The sequence below is a fragment of the Branchiostoma belcheri genome, unplaced genomic scaffold (assembly GCF_001625305.1).
Source record: "Branchiostoma belcheri isolate BF01 breed outbred unplaced genomic scaffold, Haploidv18h27 scaffold37, whole genome shotgun sequence".
NCBI lineage: Eukaryota > Metazoa > Chordata > Leptocardii > Amphioxiformes > Branchiostomatidae > Branchiostoma > Branchiostoma belcheri.
Window position 1 is genome coordinate 2,653,757 of NW_017803987.1, and position 25,651 is coordinate 2,679,407.

Genomic DNA, 25,651 nt, shown 5'->3' on the forward strand with positions numbered 1-25,651 from the left:
GATCCAATGGCCAAAGTTGCTACAAACTTGGGGAAAAAAGATAAGTTGTGGCCACAAGAATGACAGGAAGATAACAACTATATTTTGGAATGTCCTTGGGGGCCTTGGCTGAGGGGAAGACAAAGACAGAACATGAATTAAACAACTAATAAATATTGTAAGGATAAACGAGGGAGAGGCTTTCCGAGAAATACAAATTTTCAACAATAAACAAGGCAGACTAGGGATACCAAATGTTGAGAGGAAAACAGGCTAAGCTAATTGTATGCTACCTGGTAGATTCCACAGAAAACCAGCCCAAATTCCCAAGAAAAGAAGGGTACAGGAACAGTCACTTGACAGGCTTGACAGTACTTTCAGAAATACACAAATTCTCACCAAAAACCTACACCTAACCCGGAAAAAACAGTGCCTAGTTTGAAATCCCCAGGAGAAGCTTCAGAATGTTAACAGCCCTCATTATTATATTGTACCATTTGAGTCACAGCGTCTATCGCGAATTCTGGATCACGCACGCGTGCTTGGGGACTTTCTGTGGGGCTTTCCGAGCTTGAAGAGTCGGACGTATCCTGAAATAACATTGATTGTCATGAAACATCCACAGCAAAATGCTAAATATAACACTTTCTAATGCCAATAAAACAGGACAGCACTTCATCCCAAAGTAGCCAAGAAAACCGAACCACCCCAGAAAAAGAAGCCATGGTTTAGAAGCCTTCACAGCAGGACAGAGAGACCAAGTAAAACTTCAACAGCAACTTAACCTTCTCCCTGCTGCCTAACACTGTAACCGACAGGGAATTGGTAGTCAAACAGCTACATTGTACCTCAGTGTGCTGAAGGTTAAAATAGTTCTTGCTGATACGAGGAAGAAGATATGCTTCAGCAGCAACACTCCAGAGTTAAGTTGAGGACCGAGAAAGCGACAGACCACTCCTAAAACCCCACAGTTGAACATACATGTAGTACCAAGAAGAAAACAACCATTGCAGGGATGAGGGAGGGGGGTGGGAAAGGACAACGTCGCTAAAACCATAATGTCCACATTGGCAGAAAAAGACTGACACCAATTATTACACCGGAAAGAGGAGGGAACTCATTTGCATAATCGTGACATTGTACATGTACCTCCTCAGGACCATCATCCCCTTCCACGGGGGCAAAGGTCACCCCTGTTCTCTTGGCTGGGGTGGGGGGCTCAAGGTCAAGGGCAGTGTTGTTGGACGGGACAACCTGAAAGAAAAATCTCATCATTTTCTACCGCATACTTATTTCTGCTTGGTTAGGATATCTTCAATGGCGTAGAATGAAAACGGACGTAAGAACATACACAAGAAAAACAGAGATACCAAATGGCAACCACGCACACGTAAATACACGAAAACACATAACACCCACCAGAAAAAAAGGCACAGATTTTCAATGAGAAATCAAGTATACGTGTCAAAAATAACAGTAGTTATTGAAAAAATCATTCATTTGCAGGAAGCAGGGAATCATATTGCCTTCAATAGATATCTGATGCCATTTGGGCAGACAGATCATGCATTGTCGTCAAGAGTATTGCATTGTAGATAAATGTAGTTTGAGAATTTGTGGGAGGGGGGCATGATTGAGGAGAAAATTTTTGTCTACTGTTACAGTAACTACCTCTAATGGAACATCCTCCTCAGGGCCTGATGCAAAAGATACGCCATGTTTCTTTACTTCTGTAGGGGGCTCATCAGGCATGCTAGATGGTGGGGTAGGTGGTCTTGGCTGAGGCACCTCCTGAAAATATAGCAGCTTTTAAAAGCAAGATAGAAGAGAGAAGAAAGAGGGTACAGAAGGCAGGAATGCCTCTCAGAAATAGAATAATAAAAAGCTGTAAAGGTAGAACACTTATTGGTTAAGTGTCAGAAATGGTTGAAAGACATTTCTTGTAAGGCTTTGTGATATATTGTAAGAAAAAGTTATATTAACAAACATTCTAGTCAGGAAAATACAGAATAAAAAGATGAGAGAAAAGAGAGAAAGATACTGAATGAAAAATGAGGAAAGTTCTTTTTAAAACATTGAATCAGATGAAAAAAAAGAAGGAAAGACAGGGAAATTCTCCCAAAATCTTCTCAGAAACAAAAAACCACCTGTTCTTCCACCATATTGGGGAGGGGGGCATTCTAAAGGTAAAGACTTCCTTGCACAGAAGAAATATGATTCATGTATTAGTACATCAAGACATTTGTCTTGGACATTGCACAAATTAGGAGACATTTTTTGTCCAACCTTTTATGTCATTGAAATACCTTCATTTTTCAGTAAATGAGTTAAAAACTTGAAATCTCTACAACTAAAAAGTGCTGAGTGTACATGTATATCCAGCTTCTTTCATGTGACTGTTTCATGTAAATGTATTTTTTGTTTGTTTTCTGTATACCCTGTGTTAATTATATTTATGTTTACTACCCTTTGTCACTTGTGTTCACTTGTGTTAAAATGTACCATAAGTTTTTTTTCAAGTCTGGACCACCATGAAAAACAATCCAACAGAGTTCAATGGGGCTGCCCGGTTCAATAAATATAAAGGCACTCACTGAAGGCTGTGGCAGGGGTTTTCTCTCCACCATGACTTCCCTCATCACCACTACTTGTACTGTGTTCCCGCTGTTCCTCAGGCAATCCACAGCCTCGTGGTGCTCCGCCTCTTCCAGGTGCACATTGTTCACCTGCAGCAGGTGCAATCGGAAATTAGAATGATGGATGCAAATACCAAATTCAAGTACATACTGACATGTGACAACTAATGTATTCTACAGTTAGGACAATATCTCCCAAAACACCTAAATTCTTGAAATTCCTTCAATGATAGTGAAAGCACATTCAATTCTCATCCCACACTACACTGTCTTTTGTAAGGTAGAGTGGACTCTCATATAAACAGAATGTTATTATGTAGCAATACATGCTATCATATGTTGTGCCTTTTACAATTGTTGTGCAATGAAGCCTATTTTCTAACCCTTCAACTAAAGCCCAAATCCCTGAGATTGAAGTTTAGATAAATTGACACTTGGATGGATAAGAAATTTGTGCAAGATAACATGCACAACAACCAGAAAATGTGATAACTCATAAATTTGCAGTTTGTTACAGTGTAAGCAAAATAGAATATAAAATTGTGGTGAATATAGTGAAATAACTGACCCCTAACAACTTGTCTCCGACCTTGACCCCAGCCTTCCCAGCAGGCCCGTCTTCAGACACTCGAGAGATGAAGATACCCTAGACAACAAAAAAACATGAAATTATCCAATAGTAAACAAAGTTTACATCTTAATAGTAATGAGCAGAGATCACTGAGCATCAACTTAAATGGGACATTTTGGGAGCTTTTTTTTGTCTTGTCTAGCAACAAAAGGTACATGACTGTATAAATTGTGGAATTGTACAAATTTTCAGACAGACATGTAGTAGATCTTACCTCATCATCGCCCTTATAAGGAGTGGAGCCCCTCCCTCCGGCGATGCTGACACCCAGGCCCATCCCAGGGGGCCGCTGGATGGTCAGGGTCATCTGGGACAAACAACAACATATACAGTTTAATTAGGAGTTCAATAATTTGCATTGAAAAGTGTTACATATTGAAACATCAGAGAAAACATTGCTTCAGTATGTTTTCTGATTGAACTATATTTTCTGCAGATCTACCATAAGCAATACATTTATCTTTTATTTAAAAAATTCTAGACAAAAATAGAATATGTGTGCATTCGTTAACATCTGTGTCCATAATATCAACATAGTCCATAATATTGCCACCTTGAGAAAAAGTGTGCTCAAAGATATTATTACTGCAACATACCCTAGGTATGTACATTTGAGGTGTGAAGGAGTGCATACCAAAAGTATGTTGCAGTAAAAATATCTTAAAGCACACTGTTTCTCAAGGTGGCGATATTATGGACCCTGGTGATATTATAGACACGGATGTTACATCTCTATTATTTCATGAGAACATATTAGAGAAACACTCTCTGAATATGATTTCTAATCTGTTCAGAAAAATATTTTTCTATATACAATGTACCAGTATCTACTATGAGCACCACATACTTTCATCTTTTATTCAAAGGCTGTCAGACTTTTTGTTAAGCCATGACAGTCTGTCTGTTGGTGGATTTTAGCAATCAACGTTACCCTACTTGATTTGACAGTTATAAGGCTTCTTCCTTTCAGTTCATTGATTAGAATTTCTTACCACTTGTATCATTCATGATTGAAAAATACAGTCAAATATCTATATTAACAAAGATTATACTGTACACATTATATACCTACATAATATTAAGACTTAGTGACCTAGTGACTAAGAAAAATAAATGAAATACAAATATACTGATCATTAAAAATTGAAACGAATTTAACATTCAACCTGCTAAGGTAGCCATTTGACAACACATCTGTATTGGTTATAGGGTTAGGCAACTGGAAAAAGGTTAAGGAACATTTCATGGTCTCTGACGACATGTTTTTGTATACTGGTACACAGTGACCTAATTTTCACTCACAAAATCAAAACAAAAACACCAGCAGTAGAACAACTCGTGTCGTTTTTACCTTGGTGCTGGTGCGTATAGGACAGGGAACGTACGTCCACGACACTTGGAACAGGTACGCCCTTTTCTGGGGTGTGTCCACACGTAGAACATGGCTAACACGCATATTTCTGGTACATTATACTCTCACTGGATAGCACAGGTAACTACAGGTAATTTCCCTTGCATACAATGGAATGTCTTAGGCCAAACCAATAATTCCAACAGAGGTGGCACCATTTAGATTATAATTATTTTAGAAAGTTAAAAATAACTAATGTACATAATAATTTCTGTCAATATTCTTATGATGTCTTCAATTAGCAAGTAACAACTAGTACGTAATCTGTTAATAGGTTACCGAATAGTCTAACTTACATTGAGAAAATGAAATATTTTTGTACACCCCTCTATCAGAGTGGAACTGGCCTAAGTGTGTTGATCACGTTTTCAAGGCTGTGCAATACAGTTAGCCCTTAGGCATGTACAGTAGATCAGTAGCCAAACTATATATAAAAATTATCATTGTTAAGCCCTACTACCTTTCACAAATGTAGGTTACAAAATTTTTCACTATGAATATATAATGAACATGCCACAATTCCAGCTGCAAAATTAAGTAACGAAGAAATTTTAAGTGTTTTGTCACAGTGCGTGAATGATATTTACGCTAAAAATGTGACTAAAATTTATTAGGTTGACATTTCTACAATGGCCCTATGGAGGTCTGTAATCCCACGAGGGAATTTCTCAGAAACAGATCAGACGTATTCAGCTGTCTGTGACATATATTGTAGTGCCTGTTCTTTGTTCTACGTGTCAGCAGGCCAGAGGGCACAGAGTGGGGAGGGCAGGCGAGTGGAACTAGTTCTTCCAGGTCATTCTATTGATGCTGGAAGTTGACAGATATCAGTCAAAACATTTAGAAGTAATCTCTGTATTTGGCAGTTAGAGTCTGAATTGTCTACTGGTATCTGATTCAGGTCCAGTTATAACCAGTTACAACCAGAGCGGAACTAGTTCTACCTGGTCCTTTCTAGTGATGCTGGGGCCTAGGAAAAATAATGTTGTGTTTCCTGTTTCAGTCCTGAAAAAATTAGGGTCGGTAGGTAGGGATTATTTCTTTTTTTTTACTTATTTAGACTTTGGTGATCTCTATATACAACTTATACAATACAGTTTGACAAAGTAAAACATGGATGATAATGTTTAATGTTATAGTTTCAATGTTAATGTTGGAAAACCAATTGTACAATGTTTCATCAGGTGCCAGATTATGTAGCTAGAAAACTGCAGGGGTCTGCACAAAAAAAGCTAGGGTTGGCAGTTTTTTCCAGAGTCGGTGGGAAAACAGGAAAGACAACATTTTTCCCTAGGCCTGAGGAAAGAGTTTGAATTGTCTATGATTACTAGTTACAACCAGTTTCAACCAGAGTGGAACTGGCTCTGCCAGTTCATTGGTAGTGATGATGAAGAAGAGTGATTGATGTCACTTAAAACGTCTTGAACAAATCTCTGTATTTTATCCAGTAGTAGAGCTCAAGTAAGGCTAAAAGAGATGGTTACAAAATAATGTTGAATGTGTGCCAAGGTTTATTGGATGTTGGCACGATAGCACTACAATTATAACCTACAGAGCCATTCATAATGTATACATGTATGCTCGCTCAGGGGACCAAAAATAAAACTTGGTCTATATACTATTAGACAACTACTCACTATAGCATATATGAGCACGTCGGCAGAACGTACTGCGCCTGCGCATAACCCCGTATTTTCGCGTTTTTCGCTGGGTTTTTGGTCAACGTTGCATCAGAATTTTGCCTGTTGCAGAGGATATTCTTTCTGTCATAATATTTGGAAACAACTGTCGAAACGATAACCTTATATGAGCGAATACAACCTTATATGAGACGTTCTGCCGAAATGCTATGTATAATACATTACGGGTTTCACGCAGGTGCAGTACGTTCTGCCGACGTGCTGCATATAGGCAGGGAAAAATTACTGTATCTACATGTAAGTAACCATTGGGCAGGTGATCCTTATGTAACAGTCACTGTGGTTACTTGTACAGGTTTTACACGGGGGGAGGGGGCAAGATTCAATACAGCTTTACATGCAAACAAGAACAAACAGGACAGTCCAGTGTAAAATCATTGTCAATAGGGAAAATTATGGAAGGGGACCCCCAAAAATTGGTCCTTATGTAGAGATGGTCACTCATACTGGTTTGACTGTAGAAAAGATGTATATGTAGTCTTGATAGAGACCTTTAAACATTTGTACTGTCAACCAAGCTTGACACAGAAATGTCACCAAAAAAGGCATATGGGTCTTGTATAGAAATTTCCCTACCCCAATGACAACAAATAAATGAGCTTGGTTAAAACAACTTGGCAGACACCCAAACAAGCATTCCCTTAATCTAAGTGTCATCACATCCTAATCCCACCTTATCCTCTGGATTACAGTTGAATCCCTGTAACATGCTTTCCTTCCCAAATACAACCTTTATACTGTTGATTGTTAGGGCTGAGCTGTCGAAGTCTTAAACACGCTCGTACTTGTGAGAAATATGGTTGGTTGATATTGTAAATATTGTTAAGTTCATTTTACTCGCTTAATATTTAGTTGTCTATATGTTAACTGTGAAATACTCACTTGTCTAGTTGTGTATTTGTTAACTGTGCAATATTTGTTTCTCTGTTTTTAAACTAGCATATAATTCAGCACTACTTATTAGTTGCGCTGCAACATGCTAGCGATTGTACTCTTCGGTCTTCGATCAATCAATAACCATTATTATTATTAAATATGACATTATCCCTCAGACAACATATCTGTGTTCTAGTCAGCCTGAAATATTTTCCATCATGTCATGCAATTTTGGTTGACATAACATCATGTTGCAGTGTGCAATGATCCTAGGGGGGTATGCTCCACTGGAAAAATTGTTAAATCTTAACCCTCTGAAACACTATTTCCCGCTTTTTGAGGGGTAATTTTGCTGGTAGACCAAGCTTAGTTGCTGACATCTCATTCCATATCTTTACATGCCAATTTTTGTCCATCAAAGATGACGTATTGTGCAAAATTTTTGTCTGTCACGATCAGAAAAAGTGACCAAAAGACAGACACTTTGACAAAAGACAGACAGCTTGAACACTGCAAGATATTGATAACAATAACTACCTGTTTGCAGACTGGCACCTCCTTTGGCAAGACGACGCACTCAATTTCGTACAATTGTCCATCATTCCCATGCGTGTATAACAGCAGCATACTTACAAACCACCAGCAAAAATTGAACCTTCTCTTCACTGCCTAATACCGTACGTAACTAAAGAGAACTGGTAGCCAGATGGCTACTTCTGTGAACTAAACATTTAAATGTGCCTGGGAGTTTCTATGCCACAATGTTACGTAGTTCATGCATCTATAATGTCCCCCCAAGGCATGCCCCAGACTCCATTCAAAAAGCATTACTCACACCATTTGACACAAACTCATGACACCTTCTTTGAACCCCAAAAAATTTTACGCTTCAAAAAAAAAAAAACATCCTTGAAGTCTGGTATGATTTTCCTAGGTGGAAAATAAACAAGAGCTCTTATTTTCAAAATTTCTGACTGAATTAACAGATGATTTTGATGTTTCACAGATCAAAGGTTTACGACCAATAAAAACGCACAGGACAAAAACCAGACTGGCATTGCATCTTGGGACATATCATGTGGTGAAGTAGACCACGGACAATGAACTCAGATAACCCCTCTCTCTCAGAAAACTAAAGTCTAAGAAGTTGTATGAATATTGCTTCTTAGTACTTTACTTTAATGTTACAGTAGACAACACATCTCAGTACCTTTCAGTTAACTTATAATTATTTAAAGAAATGGCATTTCTTTAAATAATTATAAGTTAACTTATGGTTTGTTATTCTTTGTAAAGACTCCAAATTTGTCAAACAAAAGGCAGTCAAAAGCATGTTCACTGATAGGCAGCTAATATGACCAGAATGACCAACGCCTAACATTCTATCACCTTCCAAAAAAGGTTTAGTCAAGCTTGAAATTAGACTCTGGGGTGAAAAACACAGTGTATCAAAAGAAGTATAATAGATCCATATATAAACAAAAATTTGTGAGATAGCATAATAATAATATACCCCCAAAATATTCCTTCTAAATCATCACATTGATTGAATCTAATATCAGAAGTGTTGTCACTGAGGCAACTAATTTAGTAATTAAGATTCACATCATTGAGCACTAATTTCACAAATTGTTTCTTTAGTAGATGTCAAGGCCTGGTTCCTCTGTAGATGCCTCCTAGCCTTTGGACTATGACCTAAGCCATCAAATATTTTACACATCCTTAAGTGTATACCTTACTTGTTTGAAGGATTAACTGTCTGGTAACAGTAAGCGGCTACATGACAAGATACAAATCAGCTCATCTGTGTACGATTAAAGCCAAAGGTCAAAGTTAATTTCAGGACAGCTTCCTTGTGAGCTATTGCACCGGAGCTCAATTGGTAGAGTGCTCGCTTTGTAACCGGGAGGTCGTGAGTTCAAACCCTGGCCAGGTCATACCAAAGACTTTAAAAATGGTACACACTTCTTTCTCTGCTTAGCACTCAGCACATAAGAGAAAGAGTGTGGGCAGGTCAAACACACAGCACTACCAGCGGACTAGCCCCCTGCTGTAGTGCATTGCACAATTGTGTGTCCCCCAAGGGCTACGAAATGGAGATGGGCACCACCCTATGCTCGGGCAAGAGTACGGGAGACCTTCTCCTTCTTCCTTGTGACAAATTCTCATTCATCATCTTTCGAAACCAAGATACCATTGTTTGACATTAAGGTCATCAGAGTGATAGTTTAAACTCTTTAATGTCTGTTTAAATGTTTTCAGATGTCAGTTTAAATAAACCAGACCTGACGTCTCTGTTGAACAATTTTTTACAACTCATTAACCCGTTATTGCTGTTCTTTTAACTTAACAGGAGAAGCTTGGAGAATTTGTAAATGTGTAGGCTGTTAAAGTTAAACATCTCAACTGTCAATTTATTATGAACTTGTTTAGATGTAGATATACTTTTTGTGGACCTAATTTTAGGAGTGCCCCTGTTCCCAGAAATAAATTTCGATCCCTGAAATGTATCCGAAGAAAGTTTTCATAAGATATTCTTACCTGTTGTTCTTCCATTTCTGGTTCCTCCCCATCTGCATACTGTAAAAAGAATAACAAACAGTTCCTGAAATGACTAAAATGCAAAGTAACATGTATAAATAACAATACCTACAGTAAGAAAAAGTTGTAAACAATATCTATGACTTGTACATTTTGATTCATCACAATTTTGACTCCAAAACAAGTTGAAAAGCTGATGCAAGAAGTTATTTTTAGAAATGTTTACAAAGTGTGGCATGCATCTTACATTATCCTCTAGTGAAATACTAAAAAAAATCATTGGAACAGAGAAGAAGAAAATTTAGAAGCCCAAACTTAACTGTCAGAAGAAAAGCACAAGACAAAGAAAAATTCAACCTTAAAGTCCGTAAAGTTTAGTCCTAAGTCACTCTGATGACTTCTACTATACAATTTTGTTTAAATTTCAATAAACTTGAAGGTACATATAACTATGCCAAATAACTAAACATCAGATCTATACCTAAGAAAAGCTGTAACTCCTAAATTTTCAAAAGACTATTAAAAGCTGCCATCTACCCATTTTTCTGTCAGTTTTTTGGACATTTTCTGTCAAATTTAAAATAAAGTACATCAATTCGACATTAATTGACTTAAGAAATAAGTGCAGAAGGGTTTGAACTAGTAGCATGTACTTGTAAACTTGTTAAACAAATAAAGGAAAGAAAAGGGTAGGCGGAAAATATTGTACAGTAGTCCCCTTATAAAACACCAGGAGGTACGGCTTTAAGGTAGAGATCAGGAAAGGCATTGGGCCGTTGCACTCACACTATTGAGCACAATTCCTTTCTGCGAGGTTTGACTCTGGTGCCTCTGTAAAATGGCCGCCACAGCGTCTGCTGCAGTTTCCTCATCAAGATTTAGCCTCTTCCCCTTAAGACATGGAAATAAACAACTTCAGAACACAATGCAGGATTTGGTAGTACCAAAAGTGCACCCTCAGGGCTCGAAATTAACATTGTCCCAGTGTCAAATGACACTAAATTTTCAGCTTGGGACAATTCAAATTACGTTTCGGGACAATTTTGGGGCAATTGGAAAATTCGACCAATCTTTCTGGATCTCTGATCAATCGTTCTGGAAAATTCGACCAAAATTTGACCAATCAGGGATTCCAAATATCAGGGATGGTGCCATGCCCATGATATTATCATGTATTTCCCTACATTTACTAATAAAGTGGACTTCAAGTTGTACAAATTCAGTTGTTGTTTTCTTATTTTTGTCATCAACTCATTTCCTGAAAAGCAGGCTGGGACAGTCCATCTTCAGTTCGGGACAATTGAAATCTATGTTCGGGACAATTCTGGGACAATAGTGAAAAAAGTTAATTTCGAGGCCTGACCCTTAAAGGGGCATTATGTAACATTTTTGCACCAAAAATTGAAATAATTTTGACTGAAAAAATCTTGCAAGTTACTTCCACTTTTGAACATATTTGTGTGATTATATCACATTTCTGACATTTACGATTGGCAAAGCAAGGCACTCAGTTTGTGGTGTCACCACAAACTACCAGAATGTAAACAAACATGGCTGACAGCTTTGTTTCAAACTTTTAAACACACTTATAAGTGGAGTAGGGTTGATTCAACATATTTTGTAAAGAAATTTGACTTTCTGTATCATCCTAATGTTACATAATGCAGCCTTAAAATTAATTTCACAACAATGAGGCAATTTTGTTTAAATTCCTATTAAAGTAACAATGCCAAGTAAACATTAGCTCTAAAACTGAAGAAAACCTTAATGATATAAACATCTTTCAGAAATAACATACACTAATTTGTGCCTAATATTTCAATCAATTTTGTTTGCTTGAATGATAAACTTTTCCATGTCACGTGACTTCTTGCGGATCAAGTCATGTTACAGAAAATTCAGAACAATATCGTAGGTAACTCAGGAACAAAAGAAAAGTTACCTGGAAGAAAATTAAAAACAGAAAAGTAGAGGGTGGACAACAAAAGCTAAGAGTGCTGGAGGAGTCATCTCAAAACACCTGAATTTCCTCAAAACCATATTTGTTTGTTTATGTACTTTGTGTACTACAAATATCCACTCCATACTACTGCTACCTTCAGAGATTTTCCCCCAAACACCCCCAATTTTTTTTCTTTCATACAAGATATTTTGAAATATTATAACTCCTCCAACATATTATAGATAATAGGAGAAAAAAGACACATGCCACTGTCCTACAGTTTAATACTAGATTTAATTACATCATTTGTAATCTATAGTATGAATACTCTGCTGCTGGTTGACATAACACTGTCAGAAATGACTGTGTAAAATTACTTTATATCACTTGATGTATCCTGGTTTATAACTGTCAATAAACCAGCCAATATCTTCGTACAGTCAAAACTGCACAAGAAGACAAACAAGACTGGCAATGAAAACATACATTGCCATGGCGACGGTGGTTGCTGTTAGGGTTATTGTTTGCATGGCACTGCCATCATTTCATGATTTTTTTCTAGACAGATACAGTACACTCCTCCCCTGAGTTCATAGTGAACGAGCCCCGGGGTCACAGAAAGTATGACCATCTGGGGCAGGCAGGTCTTCAGGGTTCCAGGAATGCGGGCATAGATGTGGGTCAGAGAAATGCGCATGCCTGTGGACATTCCGCTTGCCTGTGGACAAAAATGCCTGTACAATTCCTAGAATTCTTATTTTATCTATTTAGAAATAGTAGCAATGTCGCCTGTATGTAGAGCAGAATTAGGTAGATGCTTGGTCCAAATGGGCACAACCTCACACTCCCTTCAAATGGATGCTCTCCTCTTACAGCAAAGCCTTCCAACAAATACCCGTAGACTAACTTTACTGCAACGTGTTAAACTTAAAGACATACCGGTATTAGATCACAATGGATACTCCTCTTTGTGGCATTCCGAATCAACATTGTGACCCTGAACATGTTGGGGGAAATGCTGAGAAAGACTCTGACTTACAGATATACACATGTCTTCTTCAGTTTACAAGTCTTTACAAGAGAGAAGTCAAACCCTTCAGACATAGTTTTAGACATAGCTATAATTTTAGACAAATACCTTTCATTTGTAGATTTTAGTTATTTTATATACTGCTCTTCTTTTATGCTTGTAACTGGCAATTAGCCTCCGGGGCCGGGGCATGAACAGGAATGTGAATCAGCATGTGTCTGCTCAGTTGTGAATCTGTTCAATTTCCACAATGTCGCAAGGGTTTCCTGGAATTTCACTTCGTAGGAAAGTGGTCCAGAATGTAGGACATACACTTGAAAGGCATGTGGGGAATCCTGGAATGTGGACCAGAATGTCAGAATGTAGGACATTTGAAAGGCATGTGGAGAATCCTGGAATGTGGACCAGCATGTCAGAATGTAGGACATACACTTGAAAGGCATGTGGGAAAGGAATGTGGGTATGATTGTAGGTATGTGAGGAAAGCAGACTGATTGTCGGCTGGAAAGAGAGATCACTTTGGCTTGGTTTGAGGCAGTCATCACAGGGAGGTACAGATTTGCGGCCTGAGTTCAGAGATTATAAGCCTGGTAACCAGTCTCAGCGGGTCAGCTTAGAGGTGTTTTCCGATCCCATCAGGGAAACACGGCGGTCTGTTTCACCACTACAAGGGCTAGTTTTCAGTTCTGTGTGGTTGTCCAAATGGGGAACTTCCACGTGCTTCTTACGGCCTGGCAATCCTTAGAAGGTAATACAACATCCAATGTATTTATGAATAAAAAGAGCCCTTTAGGACACCTGTGTCGATCGTAAAAAGTAAAAATCTTCCTCTGTTGTTGGAACTGTGATAGATTTGTGTGATTTTAATTTTAGGTGAAACGTAAGTCTGTTATAAAGGACTATTAAATGTACAGGAAATAATCTGCCATTGAGAATGATTACCCGGGGAATAATTGTCCTATAACAAAATTGATCTAGTCGAAGGATTTGGTTATGCTTACCTAACGTTAACAACCTATCAAGTTGAACGTCAATATCTGATGTCCACAAGAAATATTATATTAAACTACATATGAGACCTCACCTATCGAAAATGTACACAACCAATTCTGTAAAAATGTTCTTGGTGTATTTAGAAATAGTAAGCAATGTCGCCTGTAGAGCAGAATTAGGTAGACTTCCTTTAGATACAGATATTTGTATATAGATATACTAGTAGTTAAATTCTGGTTATGCTTGGTCCAAATGGACACAACCTCACTCTCCCTTCAAACGGATGCTCTCTCTTACAGCAAAGCCTACAAATACCCGTAGACAAACTTTATTGCAACGTGTTAAAGACATACCGTTATTAGATCATAATGGATACTCCTCTTTGTGGCATTCTGATAACTCACATTGTGACCCTGAACATGTTGGGGAAATGCTGAGAAGGAGACTTACAGATATAACGTTACACGTGTCTTCTACAGTTATAAAAGAGAAGTCAAACCCTTCAGACATAGTTTTAGACTTAGACGTAGCTATAATTTTAGACAACTACCTTTCATTATGTGGATTTTAGTTATTTTATATACTGTTCTTCAATGTTCTTTTATGTTTGTAACTGGCAATTAACCTCCGGGCATGAATTTGCAATAAACTTCTCAATTATTATAGAGAGAAAGATATAGTACCTGTTCAAATGCAGCAGAGTTGAAGACTGTCGATGATACGTAGGGGAAGATGTTCTACACTAATTCAGAAAACTCACTTACTGCTTACATCATTAACATCATGGAAGCTATAGCTATATGAGCTAGATAATGTTGCATGGGAGTGGACAGGGATGTAAATCAGCATTTGTCTGCTCAGTTGTGAATCTGTACAATTTCCACAATGTCCCAAGGGTTTCCTGGAAATTCACTACATAGGAATGTGGGCATAGATGTGTGTCAGCAAAATCCCAGACATGCCTGTAGACATTCCATTCCTGTGGAAAAAAAATGCCTGTGCAATTCCTAGAATTCTTGCAAACTGCACACAATACTGTACCATTAGGCTCCCCCCTGAGGCGTCGCCAAAAAAATCTATGTAGACACTGGTGGTCACTATATAGACACAAGCCAAAGGGAAAAATGATCTAAGGAACCACTAAAAATGGTCACATTGGTCAGGTCACACCAATTTAATTTCTTGGTTAACGGATTCGCCCGCTTCATTTTTTTCTGATTGGCAAATAAAAATAAAAATTCAGAATCAACTGCAAAATGCTCATATTTTGCCCTGAACAGTTGAAAACAGTCCTTTTCTTCCTAGTTGTTACAGGAATTCCATCTTTAAATGCAGTGGTATCATTAAAAGTTCAAAATTCATTGTTTAAATTTTGAACCAGCCTGGTGTGTTGACTTCATGGCTCCTGTCGTACCATTTTGGGCCATAATAGGATGGCTAGGCCTGTTTTTATTTTTTTTTATTTTTTCGCCCGACCGCTCCATTATTTTTCTAGAAAAATCCGTTAACCAAGAAATCAAATTGGTGTGGCCTTATGTAGAGGTGGTCACTTGTACAGATTTGACTGCAATGGGTGAAAAGTTACGGTGTACTTTTAGAAAGAGGGTTCCTTCTTAAGGGTTCCGTGTTGTGACATGTACCTTAAGATGGTGAGGAGTGTCTCTCCGCTGAAGTTTGCTGTCGCTTTTCTCCACGTCTTCCGTATCGCTGGAGAACGTCACCTGTCTCTCACGGTCCTGAAGACAAGAAACATCCATGAAGGAAAGGAAAGTGATCTCGATCCAGTTTTAGCTCACTGAAGAAACACTAGAGAAACGACTAAACGGGACCTACACCAAAATGCTTAGAATTGTCAAAAATGTACACTGGTACCAAAAGATACCAAATTGTGTACTGTACAAAAACCTACCCACAGTGAGCGAAACAATAAGGAAACGAAGGTTGAAGTTCATCGGACACTGCTACAGAAGTGAGGATGAAATCATAAACCAGTTATTACTGTGGGAGCCCTCACATGGAAAAAGAAGTCGTGGTCGTCCAGCAAGAAACTACATAAATCAATTAATAGACGACCTGATGGTAGTAATGAAGGATAGGAAGAGATGGAGAGCTATCATTGGCACCGAGGGAAGCTCGACCTAGTGAGAGTGAGTGAGTGAGTGAGAAGAGCTAATCTTCCACTGGTCGTAACAGAGAAGACAGACGCTATGTACAGTATTTACAGGTTCATTGTACCAGGGAAATTCTCCTAGCTCTTTCTTTTACAAGCACAATGAACAGTGGACCACGGCTTAATGTCCAGCATGCATGTCGGGGAAGCGGATTCGAACTCCAAACCCCTTAGTCCAGAGGCAGGGTCGCTTACCACTGGACATCTGGAAAGTTTGACATCCAAGAAGAACATTACATAAGAAGACCCCGTAACACTAAAAAAAATGAATCATTTTGAGCATCAAACCATTTCAGAAATAATCTATCCAGATTTGAGGTAATTTTTTAAAATCATTTCTGAGAAAATCTATCAATTATTTTGGAGCGTTCACACTGCAAAAAATGAATCGGTTTGATGACTTCTGAAACAAGTCAGTACATACACACCATAGCAAATGATGGTAATGTCAAACATCTTTGCATGTAGAAACGTTGTTTATATACAAAGCCCTGCCACCTACCATAGCCTGCCTTCAGAGATATATTAAAGCGTGACCGAGGAATCTGTGATCCACCGTGCTGTCATGGTTGAGAGAGTTTGTAAAGTCCCAGGGTCATTTTACGGAAACTTATCCCTGTTTTCGACATCCCGTTTTCAGACTCGGTCAAGCAGGTTCAACCTTTTCTTCCTGCCTATCCCTTCATGTTAGAAACTCTCAAATCTCAATAATCTGTCTTTTTTTAATCATATATAATACAGGGCTCGAAATCATTTTTTCTGCCTGCCTGCATCAGTTCTGGTAACATTGAAAACTATCTGCACCAGACAAATTTTACCTGCACACATACTCAGCATTTAGAAAGTATGGATCATACTAAAACTGTTCAGAAACCATTTCCATTATTTTTTTTATACTTCATAGATGGTGACAATTATTTGCAGCTAATAAAATCCATATTCACCTACATGTTAATATATAAATCCAGCACACGGACCAGCAAAAACAAGTTACATTGGCCAGGTGGTCCTTATGTAGATGCGGTCACTTGCACAGGTTTGACAAGGATAGGACTACCATGCTGTCATAAAAAGTCTTTTATTGTGTGTGTAAATATGAAATGTAATTCACGTACTTCATCGTCTGTTTCTTCCGCCTCCTCATCATTCTCTTCTTGCGTTCTCTCGGGAAGTAGTTCTTCTTCTTCTTCTTCTTCTCTTGGTCTTTCCTGCGCGAGTTCCACATGCTGCTGCTGTTCTGCTACAGCGTGCTGATTGGTCACCATGAGTGGGGTGTGTTCATCATCCTCCTGTAGGGGGAAACATGTTGAAAAAAATTTTATTTCCGACTTTCAAAATTCAACAAACCGATATGTAATAATAGTTTACCAGTTTGAAAAAATTATTTACATATTAAGATATTACCGAAGATTACATACATACATAAACAACTATTTTGAGATGTTAACATTGTGATGAAAATTGAGAACCCCTTTATGACACAGTGGATCATTCCGGGTCCCAGTGCCCAAAGGTCATGACCCTGGTAAGCCCTGATGACATACATGTTGTCACTGTTTGCCAGCTGGCACTGTTGGAGTGCCAAATGTAAACACACTAGACAGGAAGTGCTTCCGTTTTTCCAACAAGCTTCGCTGGCCCAAAACTGAACCCTTTCCTCTTGAATGACAAAATTTCTGTTTCAAACACAATCTCAGGATTTTAGAATCACATATATAAATAAATGTAACATTATGTAAAGGGTACAAAACACTATTCAATAGTTCTTTTCTACTGTTAAACAGATGTTTCATAGCTGCAGGATAGGACATAACCATTGAAATCTGGGTATTGGCAAAAGATTGTAATTCTTTCCAGCAAAGTTGCATTGCAAGTCCAAAGGTTAGAATTGTAGTCCTTAGTCATTGATTAATAATATCACCTAATTGTTGTTTCCCAACCACACAACTCCTATGAAGTATATATTATAAGTTAAAACTGTAATTTCCAACACAAGAAATTGGACTTACCCAAATTTTCAAGTATATTTCAACTATACAACTTCAATCTTTGTAAAGGAATAAGCAATTCACTTCTGTGACATCACGTTATGCAGATACAGAAGCGGTGGATTGCTCATTCCTTGACAAAGACTGGAGTTGTACAGTCGAAAAATTTGGGTAAGTCCAATTTCTTGTGTAATAGAAATTGCAATTCAAACATGCTTCATAATGGCTTCTACCAACACAGATGAACTTTTAAGATAACCCAACCCATGTTTTCTTTCAAAACAGATTTTGTGCCTTTGTGCCAGAACTAGCCAGCTTGAGAGGAAGTTGAGGTAGTGCTTTTGTATCTGTTCTTTAACATGGATCAACTCCTCTGACCTCTTTCATTACTAACTAAACTATCCCTAGGGGGGGTGGGACTAATGGAAGGGGAAGTCGCCCCCCTAAGGACCAAAGGTTGACACTGAGGAAGTTACAAACTCATGCCCACATTTTTCACATAGTTTTGGAGGGTGTAAAGGAATGGACCATTTGGTTTCCTGGGGGTGTGCAGAGCAGCCAGACTTTTTAAATGATGAATATAAATCTAATCTTAAAATCATAACATAGTACTTCATACAAAAACATCAGAGAATCCCTTTAACAAAAGAATGTCTGTCAACAACTTTTTGTCTGGCTTTGCTGCACCCCTGGAAACCAAATGGTCCATTCTGATTTTTTTTGGTTTGATATATTTTATTACATAGTTTTCATACATAATATATACAGATTATTCATATACAGTATACACAAGTTGGTATGTATTGGTCCCCTAGTAGATAAACTGTCCCTTACACAACTTTCTGTATCAAAATACTGTATTATAAACATATAAGATACACACGTACATGTACAATACATACAAATTGAATACAACTGTCGAAAGACACAACACTTTTTGTCCATCAGCCTGAACTCCCCTCTTGTGGTAATGAACTCTTCCAGAAACACTGCACTGAGTGAATTACAAACTAGGACCAGAGTGTTGGTTCTGACTGAATCCTAATGCAAACAATCTTAACTGATCTTTTGGTTAGACTTTGGACACAAAAATATCTTCCTCCTCGTTTCAAAATTCTTCTACTTCTTAAAACAAATAACCAAAATTTTTCATGCGACAAAACTCTTACACTTTTACATAACTTTAACACAAAACAATTTACAAAGTACAAAATATCTGAACAAAAAAACATAGTTACCTTTGTTGATAACTGACTGAAAGACATCGTAACTAAAGCTAAAACTGTACAACGAAAAAACTTGTGTGGTTTCTCTGGTTTAGGAACTCCAAACTAGGACAGTGGACCAGGTGTTCATGTTGTATATAGCTTATCAGTATTGATCGTTAAGTGTGGACAAATCATTATTGCTGGCAAAAGTAGGTCATTATTGATGAAACTCTTGTACAGTGAACTAAAACACGATTTACACATGGATAAAAAAACTGATGGTATACAAACTGCGTACGCACAAAAGGATACCAAAACTGCATACGTCAAATTTTTCCTGTGCGTCAATTGGTCAGCTTTGACATACGTAAAAAATGTATATTCGGATCATATACCAGCCCTCTGGGTAACATATGATCTGAACATACATTCTTGGAGTACATCAAAGCAGGCCGATTTACACAAAGAAAAAGTCGTGTATGCAGTTTTCGTACGCTCATGCTTATACGCCGTTTTCATACCGTCAGGTTTTTGCTCCCGCATCAATTTGGTCTAACTTGCAAGTGTGAAAATTATTAATCTATCACCTAAGCAACAATGACTTTTTGGGGTCATTTTCAGCTGAGTTCGAATATTGAAGGTCGTAATGGGTGAAGTGGGAGTTATTGGCTATTGGCTGGGGTTATAACTAATCAATGAAGAGGTCAATATTGGCTCTAGTAAGTGTATAACATGTTTCTGACCAATTTATAAGTCTTGTACAATGATTGTTTTTTTCAGCAAAATCAATTTTTGTTTCAGAAATATTATGAAAATTTTGATACTGCTTCCATGTGATAATCAACAAGTTTTATAAAACAGGCCCTAGTATATTCTGGACAAACTCCTAATTCCAGAGAATCTGTATAGTTTCAAAATGGATAATAACCAAATGAATTAATATTTGTAAGTATGAAACATAAAAGGATATTGAATATGTACATGTAAGTTGCAATTAGACATCTCCTTGAATAAAGCCAATTCTACAGAATTCTGGAGATTTCTGCACAGCTTTTATTTGCATTTTGCATGACTTTTGATCACGTTTTTCACGAGTGTAGATGGGAACAAGTTATTTGAGATCTATACTGCAAAATGAGTCTGAGCTCTTGTGGACCAGGCCAGACAGTGAGAGATGTAACAAAGGTTATATATGTTAACTTATCTATGACTAAAATATATACTATAGCGTGACAGTTTGAACAGTTTTAACCTCGTTTTCCTCCTCGGACTCTGCGGTCATGACATGTCCGTCCTCGTCGCTGTGCTTGTTCTGCTGCTGCTTGGCGAGGTACTTCGGGTGTCGTGTCTTCAGTTCCCGCGGATGTGGCGTGTTGTGGCGTACAAACGTGGTCTGAAAGAGGGCGGGAAACAAATGTTTTAAAATCGAAAATCAGAAATAGGAGTCGATAAATGATAGACATTCGGGTAATTAGATACACCATTAAACAGTTACTCCAGCAACTGGATATGATTTTGTAAATTTAGCATCCACTATCTTTCGTCAGTGCCAGTGTTCCAAAATCATATCCAGTTGCTTGATTAACTGTTTTGGGGGTATGAGCTTAGTTCCAACAAATTTTTGGTCAATCTCGTCAGGCCTTCGTCAGGCGTGTGATGAACTTGTGGACTCTCAAGAAGTCGGAAACGTGATGATGTCAGGAGCGAATTAAAAGTGGTATCAAGACGATTCACTCCTGATGTCGTCACGCTTTCAACTTCCGGATAGTCAGCGAGTGCATCATACATCGGTTCACAAACTAACTGTTGGAACTAACTTTACAACTATGGATTCTACCAATACAGATGAGCTTTCATTCAGAAATAGTAGTGTTAGGCAAAAAGGAGGACGCAAAGAGAAACACGTCCACATTGATAAATAACTTCTACTTGACTGACTTTTAACTAAAGCTTTAAAACGGGATCCGCTGTTCAAACGACAGCCATTCCTATCCGTTAAACACGATAGTTCTACAACAGTGGTAAGTTCGTAGAACAGTAACGTACAGAGGATGTTGTTCATACTAAGTAATCAAATCAACAAGATGATACAACAAAATTGTGTAATGTTGTGTGAGTGACAATGCTAGCAATCTTTTCAGGGGTGGAATAAACAAGGTTGGTACACACAAAAAGGTAGTAAAAAGAGGTAAAACAAGGGAAGACGGACTCACAGACGAACAGTAGCATTTTCTGTTACAGAACAGAAGAGAGCATACGTACGTTTGGGAGGTCTGAGGCAGGGTTTGTAAAACCTACCGTCCGCTGGAGAAGAGAGGGAGAGAGGCACAAACAAAAGGCGTTGGAGTTGGAAGTAATGAAACTGCCAGTGGAAAGGGATTTAGCAACATGACAGATGGAAGAGTTTTGTTGCTGTTGAAGTATCTTAGAAAGGTACAAACAAAAGGCATTGGAGTAACAGTTGGAAGTACTGAAGCAGCCATAGGGAAAGGCACTGGAGTTGGAAGTAATGAGAGTGCCATAGGAAAGGGAGAAAGGGATTTAGCAACATGACAGATGAAAGAGTTTTGTTGCTGTTGAAGTATCTTAGAAAGGTATAAACAAAAGGCACTGGAGTTGGAGGGTACTGAAAGTGCTATAGGAAAACAAAAGCCACTGGAGTTGGAAGTAATGAGAGTGCCATAGGAAAGGGAGAAAGGGCTTCAGCAAAATGACAGATGAAAGAGTTTTGTTGCTGTTTAAGTAACTTAGAAAGGTACAAACAAAAAGCATAGGCACTGAGAATTCTGTAGAAGAAGGAAAAAAGCTGTGGCTTTCGCAAAAGCACAGATGCAACAGTTGTGTTCTTGCCAAAAATTCTTGTGTGATCATGGTGTTCATACTGTACGCATGTCGAAAGGCTACTTCATACACCATACTTTTTCAAAGCATACATGTATTCTTTTAAATTCTTACCAATTCTAATGATAAAAAGACCATTTCCTGTACAATCATAATCAAACAAACTGAAGTCACGAAATCGCTCACCGGTTTGTCTTCCTCATTTTCTTCCGGCGCGTCGAACAGCACCTTGGACGTGCGGTCCGGTACCGGCTCTGTCCACGCTTCATCCATACTTCTGCCGTCTGGGAACAGGTTCTCTGTGGGCGCGAAAAACACATTCAAACAACGGATGAAGAAAAATAACATCTCGTCACCAGCCTGTCCACCCCTGCAGGTAAATAGACTCTTCCAGTGTGTAATGACATCATTTGTGGGATGATTGACACCTGTGTTGGACAAATGACTCAACAGGACACAACTTTGAACAGTTGCCATGGATACAGTTACCATAGCAACAAGTTACCATAGGAACTTCTCAACAACAGTAACATGTAGTTAGACACAAATAATGAGGAAATTATAAATGAATGTCACCACAAAAACATGCTGACAAGACATAAATGTATGATTACTAAATATAATGCACAATGGGTGTGTAATAAACAAAGCTCAATGCACAATCATGGATCATATTACCATTTGAAAAATGACAGTTACGTGGAACAAATAGGCAAGGCGTACATTTACTGATAGCAAACAAGTTTTCACAAATTGTGAACACTGACAGCCAAAGCTTTACATGCATTGGCAAATGTACTGTATACATGATAGCATTAATATACATAATTGAAAACAATTACAATCATCATTAGAAGGTATGTTTACACACATTGCTTAAAGCATGTATTATTTCAACAAGCACGGCTGACATTAATTTCCTCATGCACATGCAGATGAAGTATTATCTATGATCATGCAAGATGAGTTGGTGAAATTATATCAGATATGAGTCATATGACAATTATTTTTTCAGGCATGTTGACGTGCAAAGTGATGTTTTGGAGATGTTAGTAGTGAAGACTACATTTTGATATCCCCTGTTGGGGAGGGAGGGATAGGAGGAAGGTAGCAGATTATTGGCACATAGTACATAACATGGGAGAATGTGATGCTACCGAACGATGAGCTACTTTCTGTACAGGGTGTGAGGGGAGCCTACAATGTAGATGATGACTTTTCTAGTCTACTTTGGTGGACTGGGGGCTTCCAAACAGTGTTTCCAGCATTGCACCCACAGAACGATACAAAATCAACGTTTGAAAGTTTCAGACTAGAAGTGTAACAAAATTTTTAGGTCAGGAAGAATAACTGGAGGGAAGTCACCACAAAGTGCTCACTGCAAAAAGTTATATTTTACTTTTTGTCAATAAAGAAATATACCAATTATAATATAAACAGTGCGTTGGTTAGCATTAAAGGGGCATTACGTAATATTTTTGCACCAAAAACTGAAATATTCTATTTCAAAAACATTTATGCGCCACCACTAACATAGCTCATACTGATACCCACAGAAAATATACTTTTTGTATCATCCTAATATTACATACTGGTAATTCAGCTTTAATAGAAAAGACACCAAACCTTAAATTCTTTTTCCTGCAAGAAAATCACTCACACAAAAAAAGAAGAAAAAAATCACTCAAGAAAAGTGATGACTACAGAAACCAACAAGAGCTTGATAGTACCCTCAGAAGGGTGCAATGCTGGAAGACGGTACCCAGGTCGGTATATCTAAAGACTGAAGGGGTTCTACCTTCCTCCTGTAGATAACCTCCATACTGTATGTGTGCATGAGGATCCTCCGACCACCCCATATCTTGGAACATTATCATGCCTGCAACGATACGCGGTTAGAGCCATGCAAGGTACATATACAGTCAAACCTGCCTCAAGAACACCACTTAAGGGAGCAAAAAGTTCAAACTTTTTTTCCAACACAAAGAAGTGTTCTCACAGAGAACTTCCGACCAAGTCACTCTGGTCTTCTTCATAGACTGACCCAGTGAGACTTGTCATGTGGCTTCTATGAAGTGTGTTGTCAACACTGGGTCAAAGGCATCTGGTAAACTTCAGAGAAGCCACGTGACAAGTCTCACTGGGTCAGTCTATTGAAGAAGACTAGAGTGACTGGTCGAAAGCTCTAGGTGAGAACAATCTTTGAGAACAAAAGTTTGAACTTTATTAAACATGTAACTGCCAACACAGATGAACTTTCATGACAGTACGCATCAGAGTTATAACACTGGGATATTGTTATTATGAATGTAGAGTGGCTGATTTGTTATAATGTGATAGGACAGTATGAAATCCCCCCCAAAAATATTGAAACAACATGTCACTTGAAGATCCTGCAAATAAATAAACAAGAGATATCTGTAGTGTAATATAGTCTGAATCATCTAATTTTTAGGTGAACTTTGTATATAAAATGCTAGAATTCCCCTCCCCTTTATTTTGTTATTGGAAGTTGGTGTACTTAAATGAAAAAAATACATGTGGTATATGTATATAAATGTGTGTGTACAATAAGACAGCTACATTTGTACATTATGATAATAAACTACATTGTTGTGTTGTAAATGGACTTGAATGGATAAACACAAAGAGAGAATAAGAAAAGCTACATAAAAATGGAAAAGTGGAATTGACACAAAGCATATAGACAAGCAAAAGAACAAGCATAGACAGACACTGAATATGAAATGGATTGTGCACTACAAATGTATATACTGGTATTTCTTATACCTTATATGCCAGCACCAGGGGTCAGTATAATTATATACAGCCACACTTTAAAACAAGGAAACAACAGTAACTTACCTTTCTACAGGGCCAAGTATACCCGACTCATGGGTGTCAAATACAGAATTCCTTCAAATTTTTTTCTAAAAAAACATTTTTGGCCAGGGGAACTTCTTTTCATCAGGATTTGATTATTTCTGCACAATTGACACTCAATCAAAAAATTTTGCCAACTGAAAAATTGCACTGGATGCTTTTAACAAATTTTATGGGAGATCCCTTATGGACTACATGTAGAAAAAGCAGTCAGGAAACTGAGTCAGGTATGCTTTAAAACCCTTGTGTGAGTCCCTCGGGTTAGTGGTTACTGGTGAGACCACATACATAGCCACACTGCTTCCCCATTCCAAACACAAGAATTTTTCACTGTCCAAAGCTGTTAAATCTTGCTTCATAATGATTTCATGTATCAGCTCTAGAGTATCTTTTGGGGAAGCCGCGTCGCCCGTGTAACGTACCTGACTTGTAGCCGGTGTCGTCAGTGTGGCTGGACCAGCGCAGTTTCCGTATTCGCTCCTCGATTGGCAGATTATCTACACACAACACACGTGCACACTCACACTCAGAGGAAGGTCACAAAAACACAAGGGGGAGGGGGGTACAGGTTCCTTGTGGTAGCAGAACACAGTTTTCGCCCTATGGGGATTTCTATAGTTAAGGACCCCAAGATGACTCACTTCGACGCAGTAAAAATTATAGCAGGGTGCACTTCACAAATACGAAAATCGAATATGTTTGAGAAGAAGGTACAAACTACAAAATATCTAGAAACCAAAAATCCTGTCGGCGTATCTGCTCGTAACGTACACTTTGAAATCACCCCCTACGGACGTGACCTGAACTGCAACCGACTCAACC

The 25,651-nt window shown here is 38.2% G+C and overlaps 1 protein-coding gene across 1 annotated transcript in view; it reads right to left on the reverse strand.

Annotated features, from left to right (window-relative positions):
* The window catches only part of LOC109476265 (protein scribble homolog), a 97,496-nt gene that overhangs the window by 31,881 nt on the left and 39,964 nt on the right, over positions 1-25,651 (reverse strand). Inside the window, exons 12-22 of the mRNA XM_019777149.1 lie at positions 25,252-25,326; positions 23,745-23,825; positions 22,133-22,245; positions 20,358-20,498; positions 17,025-17,198; positions 15,380-15,475; positions 10,561-10,665; positions 9,775-9,813; positions 3,461-3,553; positions 3,184-3,261; positions 2,574-2,705 (exon numbers count right to left, since the gene is read on the reverse strand). Coding sequence (XP_019632708.1) covers positions 2,574-2,705; positions 3,184-3,261; positions 3,461-3,553; positions 9,775-9,813; positions 10,561-10,665; positions 15,380-15,475; positions 17,025-17,198; positions 20,358-20,498; positions 22,133-22,245; positions 23,745-23,825; positions 25,252-25,326 — 1,127 coding nt within the window. The remainder of the gene's footprint in view (positions 1-2,573; positions 2,706-3,183; positions 3,262-3,460; positions 3,554-9,774; positions 9,814-10,560; positions 10,666-15,379; positions 15,476-17,024; positions 17,199-20,357; positions 20,499-22,132; positions 22,246-23,744; positions 23,826-25,251; positions 25,327-25,651) is intronic.